Source organism: Lipophrys pholis, assembly GCF_963383615.2.
Source record: "Lipophrys pholis genome assembly, chromosome: 3".
Taxonomy (NCBI): Eukaryota; Metazoa; Chordata; class Actinopteri; order Blenniiformes; family Blenniidae; genus Lipophrys; species Lipophrys pholis.
Window position 1 is genome coordinate 7,537,154 of NC_137627.1, and position 19,727 is coordinate 7,556,880.

Below are 19,727 nucleotides of genomic sequence, written 5' to 3' on the forward strand. Positions count from 1 at the left end.
AATTGAGGTTGAAATCGAAAGGTGGGCCAACTTTTACGGTCTCGTTTGGGAAGCTCTACCTGCGATGGTGATGGCTGCGGAATCACTGACTCCCTCTGAATCAAGCCTCACTACTTGGATCCTGCGACTGCTACTTTTTCACTCATCTGTTGAAGTTAACGAAATATAGTTTTCATTAAAGTAAATTGTGTGGACTTGTCCTTCAGTAACTGTCATCATCTCTTTATTCAAATGAATCCATTTTTACTGAGTTGGAGAAAAAATATTTCATCTTACTGTATATTTTCATCTTCAGATTTAATTAATTTTAGCTATTACTTACAGCATACCTAGATTAAAAAAAAAAACAAAAAAACTTTAACAAGTAATTATAGTTTCATCAGAAGTGTTTTGACTGATTCTTGTTTCTCTGATTGTGATTTTTGCACCCCCGGCATTTTTGAAACTTTGAGAAACTTTATAAAGTTTTTATTAGAATTACTTTTGACTTCCTACAAAAAGTGTTTCCTGAGGTGTTTTCGGATTTATCACCTTTGGCCTTTTCCCCTCGGCTGGCGGCGCACGAAGAGACTGACAGGTAATATTGGCGTCAGGACACAACTCTTCTCAAAGTTTATTTTGACACAAGTTACCTAGAGTGTTTGTTTTTGTGTCTGACAGAAGGTATTGAGACCCTTCATCTGGGCCAGAGAGCTGCTTCCCTCGAGTGACGGGTTGATTGCGGGTGTGCACGGCTGACTCTCGCCATGCTCACACGGTAACAGACGACAGTCAAACTGCCCCCATCCAAAGGAGGGAGGGAGTGGAGGGAGAGGCTCAGCTGGGCGAAGCTACCAGACGACGTGCCCCGGTAAACTGGTGGAGCTTCTGTGCAGCTGACTGACAAGAGGAAAACTGCCCTGACCACAGACCCACATTACACCCATTAACATAACATTGAGCTGGTTGAATAACACTGGACTTCTCTTTCATGTAGGAACAAACAAAAGTTAAAATTCATAGTTTATTTATATGGTACAAATAAATGGTTATTTTCTTGAACAGTAGGCCTAAGGTTAGGGTTAGATTTAGCTTCATTGCATGCTGCACAATGTGAAGATGCATGTCGTGCATCATGGGTTTAATAAACCTGAGAACAACACTTATTTTTGACTGCACAGCATCACCTTCCCTTTAAGCAAGGGTAACAGTGTTATCCCTGTACATCATCTACTTACGCATTTGTGTCTGTTAGTGGATAAATAATTGGACCTGATCAACAATGGAGCCCTTATTCTAGTAGCATACATTATACGGGAAAAGCTTGGTAAAGATGGAGGAGAAGAATTCAGATGTGCTCCAGTGTGTCACCTCCATGAAATATTGGAAGCTTTTTTTTTAAGTCGCTGTAGGTCATAGGAACAGTTACAATATGAAGTGTAGCAGTGTTTTCTGACACCATCAAAAGGTTATAATATTATAAAAGCCTCTCACTCTATGACACAAGACCACAGATTTTAATCCATGATTAAAAGTCATGTGAATTAAAATACCTTCCTTCACAACATCATATCGGACTCAGCTTTTTCACACTTTAGGACAAAATACATTAATTATTTTGCATATAAGCTGATTGTATGTATGGTATCTTTATTTTAACAGAATTCTACTTCTTTTTACTGATTATTTCTAATAGAGATCAATAAAACCTGGTAGAAAGTTACACATTCTTATCTGTTGATGGCATACTTATTCTGATGTCATCCTAATGTATTTATCAAAATATCTAAATGTGTGTCTGTAGTTGAGCCTAAATGTCTGAGTTGACCACTTTTGATTCAACTTTTACTCAGACTTTAAATTATTATACTTTTGTACCAATTCGCAGTGATTCCTTTCTTCGTCCTCATCAAAGCCGGAGACCATTTGGAATTTCCCATTAATGGTTGGCTGCGACTTGGTGATACTGCTAAATAAATGTGTCTGCCAGCCAAAGGACCTCAAGATAAGTAGTTAATTCATAAAACACATTAAGTTTTGTTGTGATATTAGATTCTGTGGCTAAAGAAACTGAAGTGGAGAAGTGGAGATAGAGTCCATGACTGTTCATTAAGCTTTCTGTCAGACCTCTCAAGCACAAAAAGTTTGCGATGTTACCAATAATTTCCTCTTTTATCTCCGAAGCTGCAACCTTAAAGCCCAAAAGATAAATTTTGAAAGACATTGCCATAAAAAATAAAGGAAGAAGAAAAGAACATGAGGGAAAAACAAATCTTTCTACCTTCCAGGCAATGGATCAAATCTTAAAGCACCTTCTCTCACTCTCCCTCCGATGATCACGATCATCTCTTGCCCTCATCTCGCTCTGCCGTCTCCATTCAGGGAGAATAGGCTCCTATTCTTTGAAATGGAAAACTGCAGATGAAGGCTTTTCAAGTGCACTTAAGATTTATTTGAACTGGAACAAAATATCCTGTTGCTGTAGGCAGGCATTTCTGACAGTGAACTTTCATATTCTCACAATACATATTCATGTATTGTTCTTGCAATCCGCTCAGAGGGACACATTCCCACATTCGATATCACGGAGCGGCGAAGCCGACGTTTGCGGCTCGCATCCACTTGCATTACACAAGGGTATTAAAACATCAGCTCCCTATGTGCCTGAGAAATGATCAAATCTATGCATGTCATGAACATACAGAATGTGTATTTATATTTTGGATAAAAATGCTGGTTTGTATCTTTCTTTCCCGGCTGAAGCAGTGGCGGCTCTATGTTGGTCTGAAGCTTACCTTGTACAATGAGGTAGACCTGTGAGGTCTTGGGCTGCTGCTTAGTCTGTATGGAGCAGGTATACGAGCCCTCGTCGTACACGTCCACCTAAACAAAGTGCAACAGAATAACACGTATTGTCATGAAAGTAGGGAGGCACAGATAATGAAACTAATATCGAGTGTTGGGTCAGATACTGTACGGCGTACTTTGTGCTTGTTAAAGTTCCACAATACATCCGTCGGCAACATCAAACACAAGCACACAGGAGAACACGGGCGATGTCAGCAGTTTGGGGATTCTTTAATATTAACGAGAATGACAAAAGTAAGGCAGGCTGTAAATGATACCCTGCCAAAATATCAAGAGGAGGTGAAAGACACCTTAATCACCAGTGACATTTGAACCAGCAGAGTTAGCAGGATGTCGCTCATTAGTTTAGGCGCTAAGTGGATCCAGGAGGATTTTACTCCCGAGCTGTGCGACATGCTGAAGAATTTTGGGGCTCATACACCAGCGATGCTACATGGTAAGTATGACTGATACACTCATTAACGGCGAGCTGGAGCGTGTGAGCAGCACAGAGCAGGCTGGCTGTCTCAGTCTACAGTCCACAGTACGCATAGGACGGAATGGAGATTGTCGTGAAGCATTGCCTTATTCATGCTGTAGGCTGCAAGGCTGTAGGAGGTCTGCGTAGCATCGACGCAGAGGTGCTTTCCGGCAGTGCACAGCCTTCAGGTATCGTATGCCTCTGGAGTATGAAAAAGGCTTAATGGCATTTAATAAGTCCTCGTATCGTTACTCGGTATAGGCAAGGAGCTAAAGGTTAGTACTCGTAGTTATCTGTACATCCCGGCGTGAAAGCAATTGCAAACTGCCTTTTCTTCACCATCCTTCAGGCATTAGAGCAAAATAAATCCTATTTGTGACTCCTAAACTAGCTGTAGAGAGTTTGTGTCTGGACTCCTCTGAGAGTTAAAGCCATTGCGAAAACTTATTAGCTTAATGTTGCGTTTTGTTCTGCTGTCCAACGCTTGAGTTCCACCTCCGTCATAACTCTATTTCATGTCTCTATAAACTGGCAGAAGAACTCAAGTCTCCTACAAATTACTTTTATGTACCGGTAATTTCAAGCAGCGAAGACGTTTGGAAAGAAACGCAATGCGGCCCTCATGACGTTTTTTCTATTAACATAATGAAGAAACGTCGTCGGTTTATGGGTTTGGCAAACTCCAAAACACCGACACTGAATACAACAACACTTTTCTTTTTTTTTCTTTCTTTCTACATTATCCAGTCATGGTATATAATATGTGCTTGCAGCAACTAAAGCGTGATGCTTTTGTTTCAGTGTTTTTGTTTCTGGGTCATAGTAGCACAGGTTTACAGTCATGGTTAAGTGACTTGCAGAAAGACGACGCGTTTGGTTTATCTGCACTCAAGACAGCAGCGCTGTTTCTGCCCAAAGCTAAGCACATGCGGAACTCAGGATGCAAACCCTGATGTCTCATGTCAGAGTCCTCCACTTTGTGTGGCCGCTGCGAATTGGGGGGGGGGGGGGCGACAGAGATCTGAGCTTCGCCTCGTTTGTATACATCCAAACTGCACCTCTGAGGATCCTGATCGCAGACTACACGGCCCACGTTTAATGAGAGCCGCTTGCAATAAGCACATCGGGTCTGTCAGGAGGAATACGTGTGCACTTTTTAAACTCTTTCTCCCATTACATTATGCTAAGCTAAGCTAACTGTCCAGGCTGCCACATTATAGTGAGCTCACAGACAAGTAAAGGATGTCAAATGAGTCTTTTGAGTATTAAATTATGCAAGCAGATATGAGGGCAATCTTTTTTCTTTTTTTTTTTCCATCCCGTCATCTCCTATGTTCACGCATGGGGAAGCACGCAAAAGTGATAAATTAAGATCTAAGAATGAAGCAGAAAATAAAATCTTGCTCTGACTGAACCTGCTGCATAAATAAATGAATAAATGAATGAATGAATATTTAAACAACGGGGCTCCTGCTCCTAAGAAGAATAAATTTAAGTCAAAGTGTGTGCTTATTAAGGACGCGATGAATGATTTCTGAATCAGCAGTCATCCCCCAACACAACTTCGGATGAATCAAATACGCCTGAAGCCACGGCCCAGTCCTGTATTTTATTTTTTTTTCTGTGTTTACCTTCTGTATGCGTAGACTGTACTCCAGCTGTCCTTTAGTGACCAGATCTACTCTGGGGTCCAGAGACCACTTGTCCTCGCCAGCAAAGATGATGTTGGATCGATTGAGCCAAGCCACTTTGGACACTTTGTCATCAACGTAACACCTGCAGGCACAACAAAAGAGAGGAAGAGGTGAGGACACGGAACGAAAAAGACTTCATTAAAGGCCGCCAGGTTACCCAATAACTTTCTTTTCTCATGAGGTGCAGCTTTACTCGGGCAAAGAAAAAGGGTAGTTTTGTAGGTGAGAAATAAACAATTAAGGAATCATGACGCCAGCGACTTCATTTGCACATCACACGGCATGACAGCACAGATTCTAGTGTGCCAAAACAAAATCACTTTAGATAGCGGAGTCACTTAGGCCTTGTTTACACAACGGCTTAAGTGAAAACTCATAATTTTTCCATTTTCATTTCAGCGCATTTTCAAAAAGTTGTGTTGCCAGTGGCTCAAAACACCATTATCATGTAAACGGACACCTACAATTCAAGACAAGTTTTATCGGGCTCTAGATTTATTTGCACAACGACAGAAGTGATTGCAAGCGGTCATTCAAGACACTAACAAAAACTCATTCTAATTCAAGTTGAGTTCGGATCACTCAAGTATATTTAATTTAAATTTTTAAACCGTTATGAATAGATGAAAAACAGACATGAGCAATGTGGTGTGTAGTCACAGCTCGTCCAGCATTTCACGACCACTTTGTTCCACGTGGTCATGTAGTGAAACACTCAAACATAGAGCGTGAGTTCAGTCTCATGGTTTTATGGTAAGTTCTTGAAAAGCAATAGTGTACGCTAAATTGGTGGACTGGCCGCGACAGTGTGACTCTCCAACAACACCAAGAGCACAAAAGCCAAACTGTTTCAACTTTAAATATTATACAGGCAATCAAGTCTTAATCAACGACCACAAAGTGCGATACTGACTCATTCTGAGCAGCATCTATGTCTCAATCCCATCCTGACTCATTTGTTTCCTCCCTCTCTCTCCGGTTACCTCATCTCTCCCTTCTTTAAGTCTGCCGTCCCTCCTCTGTCTGATAAATAGATCTCCATTAACAGTGAGCCCATCCCTGTGGATGAGAAAGGACACCGGTATCCTCTTGTTTGCTGCGCGTTGCACGCCCTCACAGCATTACACGGTAAGCTCAAGCTAAGACGGGGGAGGAGAGAAAGAACAGCGCATCTTGCTAATGAATAAATGTAAATGTGAGAAGACGTCGGAATCAATGAGAATGAATATCAGCTGTAACGCAAGCCGACGGTGGATGCGCCTCAAATGCAAATCCCGGCTTCTCCCCGAGCCCGCTCCGGATTGTGGCGAGCTACAAGAGAGTAGATTAGTGAGGCAGTGGACTGAGGCCGTCTTTGGCAGGTGACCCAGGGTGATGCACAAAAGTGGTGGTGCAGTCACCCCTGCCTGTTACCCGGCGGGAAACTGGATGTCAGATTTACTGAAGGTTTGTAGCTCACAGCTTGAATCCCGACTGATGTTCCCTCCCTTTGTGTGGCGCCACGATAACTCAGTGTATTTATTGACTCGATTTGACATCCATCTTCCACATCCCTCACTTGGAAAGTGTTTACCCAGTTTTCGCTTGGCTCTAATTGAAAGAGAGAAAAAGTATGCTGAAAAGCGATTTCAGACACATATTTATACAATTGTGTAAAGCTTTATTGAACAATTCCTTGTCCACAAGTGTCCATAATCAGGAGAAAACATCTGGAGCTTGAATGAGAAGCCTCCACTCACATATTCAAGAGTATCAAAGATGAACAAATTTATGACTCATATTCTGCTCAAATCTCGGGCTTTCACCTCTCCGAGTCGACCATGAATGATGCGGCCCCGTGGCGCATGATTCATACAAGTTACATGCTCAAATGAGTAGGACCTTATGTCCCGGTCAAAGCGGGTTTTTAAATCTGCAGAAAAATGATTTGAATTTCAAATGTAATGTGCAAAATATGCACAAAACAACGACATTTTCCCAAAACAGAATCACATTACTTGGCAGTGGCTTCATTTGTAGCGCCTCACACATTACAAACATCACAGAGTGCCGTCTGTGACATTGTTGTACAGGTGTGAGGAAAAAAAGCAGTAAACAACAGATCCTTTCATGACGTATCCGTCTTTGTTCAGTGCCTTTCATCTGGCTCACTGTTGGATAAAATCAGCCGCAGAGAATTTGGGATACATTTTGCAGCACCTTCGCCTAAAAATTCTTACTTATCTCCAATGAAATATACACATGATTTCAAACAGAAGAAGATTAAAATAATGCAAAGTCATGCTGTGATAGACTGTTTAACAAACCCTGCTTTCCTGAGTGTTTAATGCGCCACAATGGTGATGCATTAGTGAAAGCAGAAGACACCCACTGCCTAGCCGAGCAGCGTTTAAAGGTGTTTTGCGTTGAAGCAATGAACTGCCCAGGCTGTCAGGACAGGGTTGCATGTTGTTTGCTTGCACTGTGCTTCCTTCCTCTCTTCCCTCATTACTGATCGTTTCTTGACGTGAAGTAACCGCAAGGAGGGCCAAACCCCCCCCCCCAAAAAAAAAACCGGTAAGGGGAAGATGGAAAAAAAAAAAAGAGGCAACTATGTGAACAGAATCATGACACTGGTTCTTCCCTCATTTGTCGCCATCAAAAAACAGACGCTATTAAACTGTGGCTGCTACTGAAGTTAAATCTGTCAAGGATATCATTGATCACCTGTTCACTGCTTGGAGCAAATAAATTACACAAATCTTGTGTATACCATGTCATGTGCAATCATTGGGTTTAATTCAACAAATGCTGGACTTTCTGGGGAAAAACAATTGCATTCTTTCAGGAATAAATAAAATCTGTTAGATTTCTGGTTTTGCATTAAAGGTCATGTTATAAATGTCATTTTACTTCATTACCTTCATTATTTTATACATTTAATTTGCCTGTTTTGAAAATGTGTCAATATCAGTTTTGATATTTGAATTAATATCCTATTTTCTTCACAAAAAGAAAGAATCAAGTCCGACTGAATCATTTTCATTCTAGTAATAAGTGACTAACAGTGGCTTGTATTTTAAAATTAACAAACCAACACACTGTCACTTGAAATAAAATCAAACATGGGCCCTGTTAACACGTCAAAGGCTCAAGTTAAAATGTATAGTTTTTGTGTTTTTTTGTTTTCAGAAAAGTTTTTGAATACGATGTAGTTAGCATGCCAAGCCACGAGTTGGCGCTGTTGATTGCTTTTGTAAGAAAACCGCACGCACATGCGCACCGAGAACACTATTAACATTAAAAATGGCGAGTACACGGACATTCGTATGTACAGACGACAAAGTTTCATCGTTATTACATGTGGCTCTCAACTCTAAAAGGACCAAGTCCCAGGAGAATGTGGACTGGGAGCCATGATGCTCTGGAGGACGCCATTGTTGTGATTGTTGTTATTGACTCGCACATGTGTAGAAGAACTTTTTACTACAGTCGCCGGGTGCATGGACAGTAGCAGCGTATCAGAAAAGTTTTCAAAAGGTTCCACCTTCAAGTGGTTTTCAGTGGCTTCCAGCATCACTGTCGCGTAAATGGAAAAGTTTAGCATTTCCAATTAAAAATGTTGTGTAAAGGGGGCCTGAGTAACCCGTTGCTGCAAAAACATTGCATTACAGCTCATTTTATGTGTGTAATTTGACTCAATTGCATATATAAAATATGATTGAAAAGTTAGATATAAGTTCATAAACAGCTGTCCTGATGTACGAAGCCTGCTGAGCGTACATTTAAATATATGAAGCATCCTGACAGCAGCTTTGTGACACATAAAAACTCAACGAGAGTTAAGAGGCCGCAGAATTGTCCCTGAGCACCTAATAGATGTGTAATTAGTATGTAAATAATAATTTCCTCGAATGTGTTTGAGATGCAAAACTGGTGTGTGGGTGAAGCAGTCAATGCGATTAAATTCAGAAAAGAAGGGAGATTTGAATGAATCGGTTTCTGAACATTACAGTAATGCTGTCCACTGAGGTGCAGTGAAGTTCAAAACCACATCACTGCTAAGCTATTAATGCACTCATTTTGATCATGTCTCTAGTTTTTTGTTTTTACCGTCCCTATCGTGCTGCTGACTTCATAAGTTGCAGAAAAAAGGAGGCATCTGCACTGCTAATTCCTGCTTTCACATTCTTCACAACAAAAGTGCGAAATGTGGCACTGCACAGAAGGACATTTGCATTCTCTCACCGCTGTCCAGCTGAAATTTGATCAAACATCTCACCAGAGTGTGAATGACTGCAACAAAAATCAAACAGTCCTTCCTTTGGCAGTACGACTAACATCAGCTGCTGTTTATAGCGGCTGTGATAATTACGTGTGCTGCCCCACACAACATTCACAGGCCTCATTTATCAGTCAAGTGAAAATGCATTGTTTTTGCTCTGCAGTAATGGTTGGAAAAAGATTTTCACGGAAATGGCAGAAAGGCTGAAAACAGTGCAGTAAGCATGCCGGGCCACTAGCAGGCGCTGTGGTTTGTTTCTCTAATGAAATCTTACACAAATGCTTGGGGAGAATATCCTGTAAATATTAACAATGGCGAGTACACGGACATTTGTATGGACAGATGACAAAGTTGGATTCCTCTTATAATTCTCATCTATAAAACTAGCAAGTCCCATACTCGCACATGTGCAGGACAACTATTTATTGAACAGAGAGTAAAAACTTCTTTAAACTAATATACCAAGCAAGCCCCCCCTGCAGTTTCACTTCTTGGATTAGACTAAAGTTAATGGAGATCACAACACCATCCTGTGGTTTAAAGTGGTATTGCAAGCCTGAAAAAGATAAAACTACTGTATAAGCCTGTTTTGCCTTGACAAAGTCTATATTTTTTTCTTTAGTTTAAATTCACCTTTTGGCTACATTTGACAATGTCAAAATACATTCAAATACATTTATCAGTGGTGCTGTAGCTCCATTCTGTTGTCATATAGTGACATCGACTGGTCCCAGATGGCGTGGACCAGTATATTTTGATATACACTTTGTGAAAGACTCTTCTTATATAATATAAATGACGATATGTGTCTAGCAAAGATAGCCCCAGTGTCTGGAGCTTATTTTTCATTTTGACGATGTACAATGTTGCCCACACCAACAGTTTACCACAAGAAAGTGTTTACTTATGCATATTTTGTGCACACTCAATTAAACCTGCTCTACAACTAGGGCGGTGCAGTTTTAAGCATGAAAATAATGGGGAGAAATAGATACCAATAGATACCAGGCATCCATGCTTCAAATATTTCCCATGCTTCTGCTTTGAGACGCCGGGATGTTGTGGTGTTTGGGTCAAGAGAGCATGTGCAAAACAGCGGTAGAGAGTCATCCGGCTGACTACTATCTGGCTGCTGTCACAAACAAATGGTGTGAAATCAAATAATTACATGGCTCCTCTACATTTTACAAATGCTACTGGAGAGAATTCGAAGAAAAATCTAAAAAACAAACAAAAAAGAAACTCCTCCTTTTCCAGGGAGCATGTGTGGGAAAAGCATATTTTTGGCTCCGGTGTTCATCCCATGGTGAATACAGATAATGTACAAACACTGCACAGCCCAGCAGAGGTCACGAGGGCCTGGTTTGAATCCTCCCGTACTGTTGGCATGCTGCTCCAAAGGGAGCCCCTGGATAAATATAGGTGCCTGGAAACATTAATCACATGAATGTCTACGATCGTATCACCTCCTTCCAGGTAGTGGTCACCGTATGCTACTCCACATGAGGCGAAGTAAAGCAGTAGGCGAATGTATACCAACACATGGTGCAGAAGGTGCCACCAGACTTTAGCCTGATCCCCAGTGTGCCACCACAGACAATGTTTCCATCTCGCCAACTTCTTTTTAAGTTACAATTCTCAGATCCTCAGTTTCACATACCGGCACTCCTCATTTTATTCTTTTTCTGGAGGCTTCCTCTCATCTCTTGATCAACGCCACGGTGTAGGAGTGGGCAGCATGGAGTCGACATCACTGGAAATATTCATTGATCTGTGCTGCAGATCAGACTTCTCTGCCGCCTCTCGCCCATCGCACCACCTGTCTTCCCTGGAACTGTTGAAGCCTCCAGAGGGTCCCGGCAACCCCCGGTTCTGGTTGTAGAGCATGCTCAGTTGTAGGTTTTTTTTTTTTTCTTTTCTTTTCCCAGTTTCTCACTAATGAACGACTGCCCAGAAAGCGAAGAACTTCCTATCGCTTGTCAGTGCAGTTGTCTGCCTGTAGCTCCCGCTTCTCTACGGCACAGGAGCTGTCAAGGTGTGTCTTTGCAGGGCTGGGCTTACTGAGCTACTCCGAGGCCAGGCAGCAGCGCTGAATAAAAAAATAGGAGCACGGCTGTCTCAGGATGATCTGATCGCAGACACATGCAACAAGTCGCTCGCAGGGAACTTGATTTGATTGGAAACGTGAGCCACGCTCGAACGATTTGTAATGAAAATCCACCCCATTAACTGGCTGCAGCCCTCACAATGATGCAGTATCTCAGCTGTGTTATTTAGCCAGCGTCGGTTTATTTATTAGAATATTTGGCACGGGAAAAAAACTAAAATCTGTCCTATTTAAATCACAACACCATCTCCATGTTCACAGTCCTCTGCAGAATTCTCTCCACGCCCATAATCCTCGGCAGAGTATCAAAGACATAAAAAAAAAAAAGTAAAATCTTGTAAATTCCCACAAATATGTCCTGAGGTCTGTAAACAAAAAGCTGTGTTAGCTGCACCACTATCACTTGTTTTTTTTTATTTCAAATCTCAATTTTACAAAGTGGTGGTGTTGTTTCTCAGTCCCTTTAGAGACCGGGGGTTGGGTTTATGCAGGTCTGCCTGTGATGAATGTCTCGGGTGCTGTCCCGCACCGTTTTACCCTGCGCTTTGTTGATGGATGTTCCGCTGTGCTATATTATACTCTTTTTACCCTGCTGTGCTGTGCCAATATGGACTGGCCAATAGGCTATAGCTGACAGGGGACTGTGTGGGCTGACAGATGCCTGGGCCAGAGCTGCTGAGCTGGGCTTGTGTTGACAGGAGGGCTGGGCTGGATGGATCCCTGCTCCAGGGCTAGCCGTGGGGGAGGACCAAAGAGCAGGCTGGAGCCAGGGAGTGAAACTGTAATGAGAGGAACGATGTGCCAAGACTGACAGAACAGCCACACCACCCGCTATCCCCATCAATACTCACTTCTCCTGATCTTACCTCATCTATTCTCTCCTCTGTTTCCCCCCACTTCTTCTCACCCGGTAACTAACCCCCCCTCTCACCCACCCACCAATTTGGTCTTTCTCTGCCCTCCACCTCCTTCAAAGACCACTCACATATTGGCAGGGTGGATTGTGTTACTTGAAGTGCATCTGTGTGCATGCATGTGCGGATGTGTGCAACAAGTAGCCTGCATTAAAAAAGAAAACCAAAAAAAGTAGAATTTTTCACACACACACACACACACACACACACACACACACACACACACACACACACACACACACACACACACACACACACACACACACACACACACACACACACACACACCAGCAATCGATGGAGATTAAAAGTGAGAGTGGCACACATGCGGATTGATTGAAGCCTGCCTCGCTCCCGCCTGGTGGGCAAGAGCACGCCACTAAGTTCTAGAGCTCTGTTGTGTTTGCACATGTAGCAGGGGGCATGACAGCAAAAAAAGGATGAAAGATTTCCAATCAAGCTGGCTAAAAACTCCCAGTGAGAGAGAGAGAGAAAAAAAAAAGACAAAAGAAAACTACACACGAAGAGAGCGGCGTATAGAAGAAAAAGTAAAGCTGCATATCACATCAAAGTCAGGTCATTCATTTATAGCCCTCAAAGCAGTTTCTTGCCCCAGATATTCTCCGTGAAGCAGGTTAAATATATTTCCGGTAAGGTCTAAGTTTATCCCCCGGGACCAGGCTTAGCAGAACAAAGCGTTTATTGAAATACCTGGTGTTCGGTTTTCCTCCTTCCTCCTTTTTATTTACGACAAAAAGAATCTCTGGCTGCATTTTCCTCCTCGCGCTCCGCAAGCTTTTTGACGGGAAGTGCTCATGTGAGCCGGGATCAATGTGCAACTCTATAGACTCACACCAGCGCGATACAATCATAACCTGTCTGAGATATTGTAATCGAGCGTGAATGCGTGTTTGTGTGCAGCTGTGACTATCGTGTTGACAATTAGCGGGTACAATCTTTGTAAATTGGTGTTGACACACTTGACAAACAGGTCACATTATTTATGGCGATTTCAAAAGGCAGGTGTAAAATGTTTGAAGCCTGAATGTGAATTTTTTTTGGGGGGGGAGGGAGGGATAATGAAGTCTTGAAACGGAGGAATGATGAAGGTGACATGATGAGGGGTAATAAACTGTCTGTTTCCGTTAATAGTGATTTCAAACAATGGCATAATTGATTTGCGAGAGGCCCCGCTTCAGTGTGAGATCTAGTCTCCAAATATGAGCTCAATGTACGAAAAGAATCGGTTCCTTCTCGATAACAACAACGGTCACTGCTCTCATCTTATCCTCCCTTAAGCCGAGCCCTGGGGCCAGTCCGTGAAGGGAACCCCCCCCCCCCCCGGTTACGCCGCTGCACGGGAATAAACTTTGTTGCTCATTCGATTTTCTGTCTCTGCTAGAAACCCCCCGGATAGCAACAAATCCTCATATAATTCGCCCGTCATGAAGCCTCTCCATCTTGGTTGGCATGCATCAGCGCTTAGAGCAAGCCATTAATCAGGGCAGGAATGATTGTTTTGAGACTTGGCCAGCCGACCTCGCGGGGGGAAATTACTAATCAAAAAAGGTTACAAACAAGTCAGGAATTTGCAGGTCTGCCTGATTCAAATTTGCTTGGCGCAGGTGCGCCTTGCACCTCTAAGGCTTTGCTGGTGCCAGGGCAGTTAAATTTTTCTGCGTGTGCCGTGTTTTTCAAAAGTTTCTGGAGGAGTTTCAAATGGACGCCGTGCCCTGGTGTCTGCTGTGCAAAGATTTTTAAAAATCGCCACGGCGAGCTGTCAAGGCCGGCGAAGAAGAGGGCAAAAAGCAAAAACACACACGGGTGGAAAGTGACTTCTAACTGCTGATCAGAGTTCACAGTGTAACTGTCAGCAGTGCTGCTGCCCTGACATTTCTCCTGTCAGTCTGGCTTCACTTTGGATTCATCCTCATTTTAAAGTCAATGCCACAACTCCTCCGCAGCTCCCTGCTTCCCAATTCTTTTGTGGTCGTGTTTTTAAGCGCATGTGAGGGAGAAGCGGTTGGATGTAACGAGCCCGTGACAGATGGCGCCTCATTGAGACGTAGGCAGGAGGATCTATGGTAAGGGCAAGACGCTGCCATTAAATCTCAGGAGATGCACTGTGCTTCCTTCCTCTGTCATTCCCTTACCCTATTGTCTCACCCATTCCCCATCCTTATCTCTCTGCTACTTTGCACCTTCTCTGTCTGTCGTTCTCCATTCTCAGCCTTCCGTATTCATTCTAGACCCATAATTCCTCTGTATTGCCCCTCCATCTTATCAACTGCCTCCTTCTTTCCCGTTCTTAGCTCATTTTTCATCGACTTCCTTGTTACTCCCTCATGCGGCTGCTCTGACGGCACAACCCAATTTCTGCTCAGTGTGGAAACGATGGACAAACTATCAGTCACGCAAAAACAGCAGCACATATTCAGTGAGCTTGTAATGCACCGCAGTGTGCGACGTCTGGACTTCTGCTGGTGAAAAAAAACAAAACTTTTCCAGTGACAAAAAAGCAACGGATGGGTTTTTATAGTCTGGGTGCGTTTGGCGAAGCTTGTTGGGTGTCAATTAGGTTCTAAGTTTCACATGATGACGCAACAACGTCTTCTCTCCCACTATCTCATTAAACATTCTGGTGGGGGGGTATATGTTAGGTTTTTTTTTATGACATCTTGTTACATTTAGAACACGTGCACTGCTTTTTATAAAGGGAAAAGTGCTTCTATCAATAAAGTTTGATCAATCGATGCGTTCTACTCAGGAATATGTAAAAAAGTTGAGAATCCCATCAGAGATGTTACCATCTCTGTGTACCATAGTACTACAATTATATTTGTGCTTTGACATTTTGAAGCGTCTCATGGGCCCAACATTACACAGTGCAATGTGTCCTAGGCCATTCACATGTTTGAGTAAAGCATGCTATCAAATATACCATGCAATATTGAAGAAAACTGTCAGAGACAGCACACTGTTCAGCACTGTATTGTCAAATCTAGTTAGTTACCATTGAAACCCCTCAGAGTCGTGGTCTTGTCTTGGTCTCGGGATGCTCTAATCTTCGTCTTGACTGGGCTTCAGGTTACATGGACTTGACTACAACAATCGACAATACTACTATGTGCAAGAATTCACAATAATGTTCCTGGCCAACTAAAAGCTTGGACATATTAAAACATGCTCCTATGTGTTAGTGCATGCAGACTGAAGTACCGAGCTGATCTCTTGGTGGGAGGCATGGAGGATCTGTCAGATGGGCAAGACAACACAAATTATTTATTGAGATAGAATATAAGGCAGGTGATACAGAATGAGCAAAAATATTGGGAGGAGCTTCTGTTAATAGACGTACAACAACTAATGTGATTCAGTGAAAACTGGTGCATTATTTAATATTGCATTTGTTTGCAATGTGTTTGGCTGAGTTGCCACTCTCATTGTGGGAGGAGGCACATATCACCTCGCTCCCCATGACTTTTATTCATGGCCTTCATTATAAGATAACGAAACTTTGGGTTGTAAACTATTACCTTCTAATCTGTTCTCAGAGTCCACAGTCGCTCTCATCTTTCCCACACCTTTGACTTTGTGACACATTATCAAAATGTTGTGTTTTGATCTTTTCATTTGTTTGATAAATTTATATATAGTCTGTTCATAGCAACATCAAATCATGTATCATGCATGGTACAATTTGACTTAAATTTCTGAAATGTAAGTCATCCAGCAATTGATAAGTCTCTAAATCAAAAATGCGGGCGGCTGGGAGTAATGTGAGATAACCTGCAAGCTGTTTCCAGTTTTACACAAGAATGTGGATCACTCTCGAAAATGCCACGAGCTGTTGGTGGTACCCAGCATTAGTTGGAAAAATTGCTGGAATGTGGTAGCACATGCAAATAGTGTAGAAACACTTTATAGATTTTTTATTTAATGTATTACAGTTTAATTATTTTCATATTTCTCCGGAGTGAAAGAGGCTAAAGTGTTTCTCAGGTCACTGGATAAAATAATTTAAATTGCAAAAAATTTAGATTGACTCATAGGTCAGAATTCTAATTGAATTTTAGGTCAAACGCACTCGATTAGATAGCAGCGCGTACTCAAGCATTAGGACTATGAAATCACCCAGCTTCACTTTTTTTGTGAGTAAAAGTTGTAACAGACAGATACATTATTGGTTATATGAACCACTTGCCTTTTACACCTGCAAATTATACCCATTACTCCAAAATCACTGGCTTCAGAGAATAAACCTTTCCAACCCGCTGCTGTCTTTACGCTGGGTGCCCTTCTCGACACAGAACCTGCTTTTTATTATTACGGGATGTCACGTAAGGCCTTGTCTCCAGGTGTGACACCGTGGAACTACTACCTCATTTCTCTGCTCTCCACATTTCCCTCTTATGTGATCCATCACGGTGTTCTGCTTTGCTGCATTACGGGCAGAACGAGGTGAATCAGTCGATGACGCAGTGCCATTGAAGGAGAGCGGCAAAAGGACGGGGGAGGGAGGGGGGGGGGGGGGGAAGAAAAAGAACGAACCTCTTATAAGTGCTAAAATACTCCTTCCTCTATTTGTGCTGCTAAAATGAAATGTGACATCATAAAGTCTGTCTGACCTGAAATAAGCTTATTTGAATTTGTCGGCCCGGCACACCATATTCATGTTTCTTGGTAGAGCTTCTGATAAAGTACAAAGTAGAAACACTAAGACCTGCGCAACAGATTCCACGCACATCTTGTCAAGTTTTAGCCAAGCTCAGGGAAATCATACAGATATAAGCCAGGAGCTTTGCTCCCTTTTCTTTACCAGCCGTCTGTTTTTCTCTCACAGCTCACATTTGGAACCGAAGATGCGTCTTAAATAATTATGTCCCAATTAAGAGTTGAGCCACTGTTGGTTTCATCACCGTTTTCCTATGTGAGAATTAGCTTTTATACACTTTCACAACTCTCATCAGCATGTTTTCCCCGGTGGGCTCGGTTTTTCAAACGCTTCAGCCGATATCGAGTGGTGTCGAGACTCGCCCTTGTCTGTTTTCGTACCCTTCGTCTCCAATGCACACCATTTACTGGGGCACTTTAAAGGCTGGCAAGCAGTGGAGCGGGAGTCAAGATCTCAAATGTGTGACTGACAGGTGTCGCGTTAAAGGAAAAGGTCGGAGATGTCTTCTGTGATTTGCTGCGTGCGATGGAATAACTAATTCACATGTCAGTGGCGGCGGCGGCGGTGGGGCGGCTGACAGCTGCGCTTCATATTCATGTGGAAGCTTTCAGACTGAAAACACATACATGTGCGGTTTGACTAATGCTTCACTCATTCAATATAGAGGGCCTGGAGAAAGTAATTACTTGCCTCTTCGATGGCAGAAATTGACACTGGCAGTGAGTCTTAAATTAATAAATAGTCTATTTTTGATTACACTGAAGTGCCCGAGGCGATGTGAAGGAGACCAATGTGACAAGTGGAGGAGAACACTTTCCTTTGGGCGACTTTCCTAATTTCTTTCATGATAAAGGCCCTGCTGGCTTCTGAAAATATTTTCAAGACGAAATACATAAAACTCAACATACAGCAACACTACGGAGGGATTATGGTTTGATGAAATTTGAATGACATCCATTGAATTAATTGAATATAAATTTGTGTCTTTAGATTGTTGCACTGCCCAGTAGCATTATATTCCTCAAGACCACATGGAATTGAGGAACTGAACTCTTTCTAGCTTCAGGGTTTCTTTCTTTCCCTTTTTTGTGTATTTTAACCTTTTCAAATTTAAAATACTTCACCCCTTCAGGCTGATTTACTGCTTAAACCATTTCCAAGCAACTTTCTTCATTTTACAAATTTTATTTTCTTCCTTTTTATACATTTCTAGCAATCTTATCCATTTTGCATGTTTTTCCTTTACCATGTTTCCTCTGGGATTTCACTATTTTCAGCAATTTTAGTAACTTTAGTTGTTTTATTTCTTTCATGCTGTTTTTAATCATTTCTGTGCTCTTTAAATCCTTTTGTTTATCAAAGAGATGAGCCTTACTTTGAAAATGAGTTCCGCTGTGTAAATAAAACAGAGATAAGATAAGCATGTTTAATAACATGAGACTTCATGAAAGTTTCAGGGAGCCACTACAGAGGGGCTGAGGAGCCATATGTTTGACACAAGCTCCGTGCCAGGACATATAAACTTAATTGATTTCTTATTCTAAGGAGGGATTTGTTGGTTAAACTATTCTGACATAAATGCTTCCATAAAGGCCTCTAGAGTCCCCCTTGAGGACAGGAGGATAGCTGCAGGTCAAGAATCGTCCACTGTGATTGGCCCAGAGAGGACAGGAAGTGGGTCACAGGAGGCGGGTCATAGGAAGGGCTGAAGGAGGACCGCCCTGGAAATAAAACTCACCGACTGCCATGTGGTGACAATTTCTTTGTTAATAAATTATTGTGTAAACTCTTAATTATCTCCGTTCAGTTGTCCGTGGCCAGCCACAGTTTACTGAGAGAAGATACACATTTATAAAAAGAGACAGCAAAAAGCAAAACCAACTATCCGTGTTGCTTATTTGATAGTATCCTTGACAGAAAATGTGCTTGTGTAAAAGAAGAGAGAACCATCCTATTAAATCACAACTTCAGTTGATGGTGTATCCGTGGTAACAACAGTGGGCCTACGTTTTTGGGCATATTTATATGATTATTTATTTTTTTGCCCTTCACATGGAGTGTCATAATTATTAAAGAGGTTAACAGAGGCATTTAAGATTGGGCTACATGAAACCAGCAGCGATCCCACTGCTGTTACGGAGGTTTTTCACAGCACTTAGCACCAAGGATAACTCATCGCTTCAAGTGGCCCCCTGAGCCCGCACTCCTAACAAATGTTAACAACCACTACATACTCACACAAGGCCTTCGTGTAAAAGGTTTTGACTCTGCCAGTTCAAAGTAGAAAAGATCCTTAATTACACACTTTATGCTGACTTGGCATCTGTCTCCCTGATCAAAGACCGAGGAGGCCGTGAGCCTGATGCAGGCTGACATGCAGATGTTGATTGCGGCATTTACAGTGCCGGAACACGATCTGTCATGCCAGGCGAAGGCTTTCGCAGCACGTGGTGGGTGAGCTAACCGAGATCACCCCGCGTGCTGATAACAAAGAGTAAATCTATTGATTTATCGACGCGTTCATTAAGTCATTCAAGCAGCAAGACACGGCCCCAGAAGTACTGTTAAGTTCTGCTGTGAAACTCATCGGCACAAAATAATGATACTTTAAGGCCATAATTTAGACTCAGAGGGGGTTTCGTGGACATATGCTAATAAATTATTATCTCATCTTTGACCTGAATTATTTTATAATTGCACAACGGAGACCTAAAAGATAAACAAACACAAGGGGGCTTATCTTTTTCGCACCTTGTTGCTTAGTGA

General features: G+C 42.3%; 1 protein-coding gene across 2 annotated transcripts in view; it reads right to left on the bottom strand.

Moving 5' to 3' along the window:
- lsamp (limbic system associated membrane protein) overlaps nucleotides 1-19,727 on the bottom strand; it is a 505,434-nt gene that overhangs the window by 73,792 nt on the left and 411,915 nt on the right. For both annotated transcript variants that reach the window (XM_080459958.1, XM_080459959.1), the window contains 2 exons: nucleotides 4,939-5,083; nucleotides 2,775-2,862 (listed from right to left, as the gene is read on the bottom strand). In XM_080459958.1, coding sequence (XP_080316084.1) covers nucleotides 2,775-2,862; nucleotides 4,939-5,083 — 233 coding nt within the window. The remainder of the gene's footprint in view (nucleotides 1-2,774; nucleotides 2,863-4,938; nucleotides 5,084-19,727) is intronic.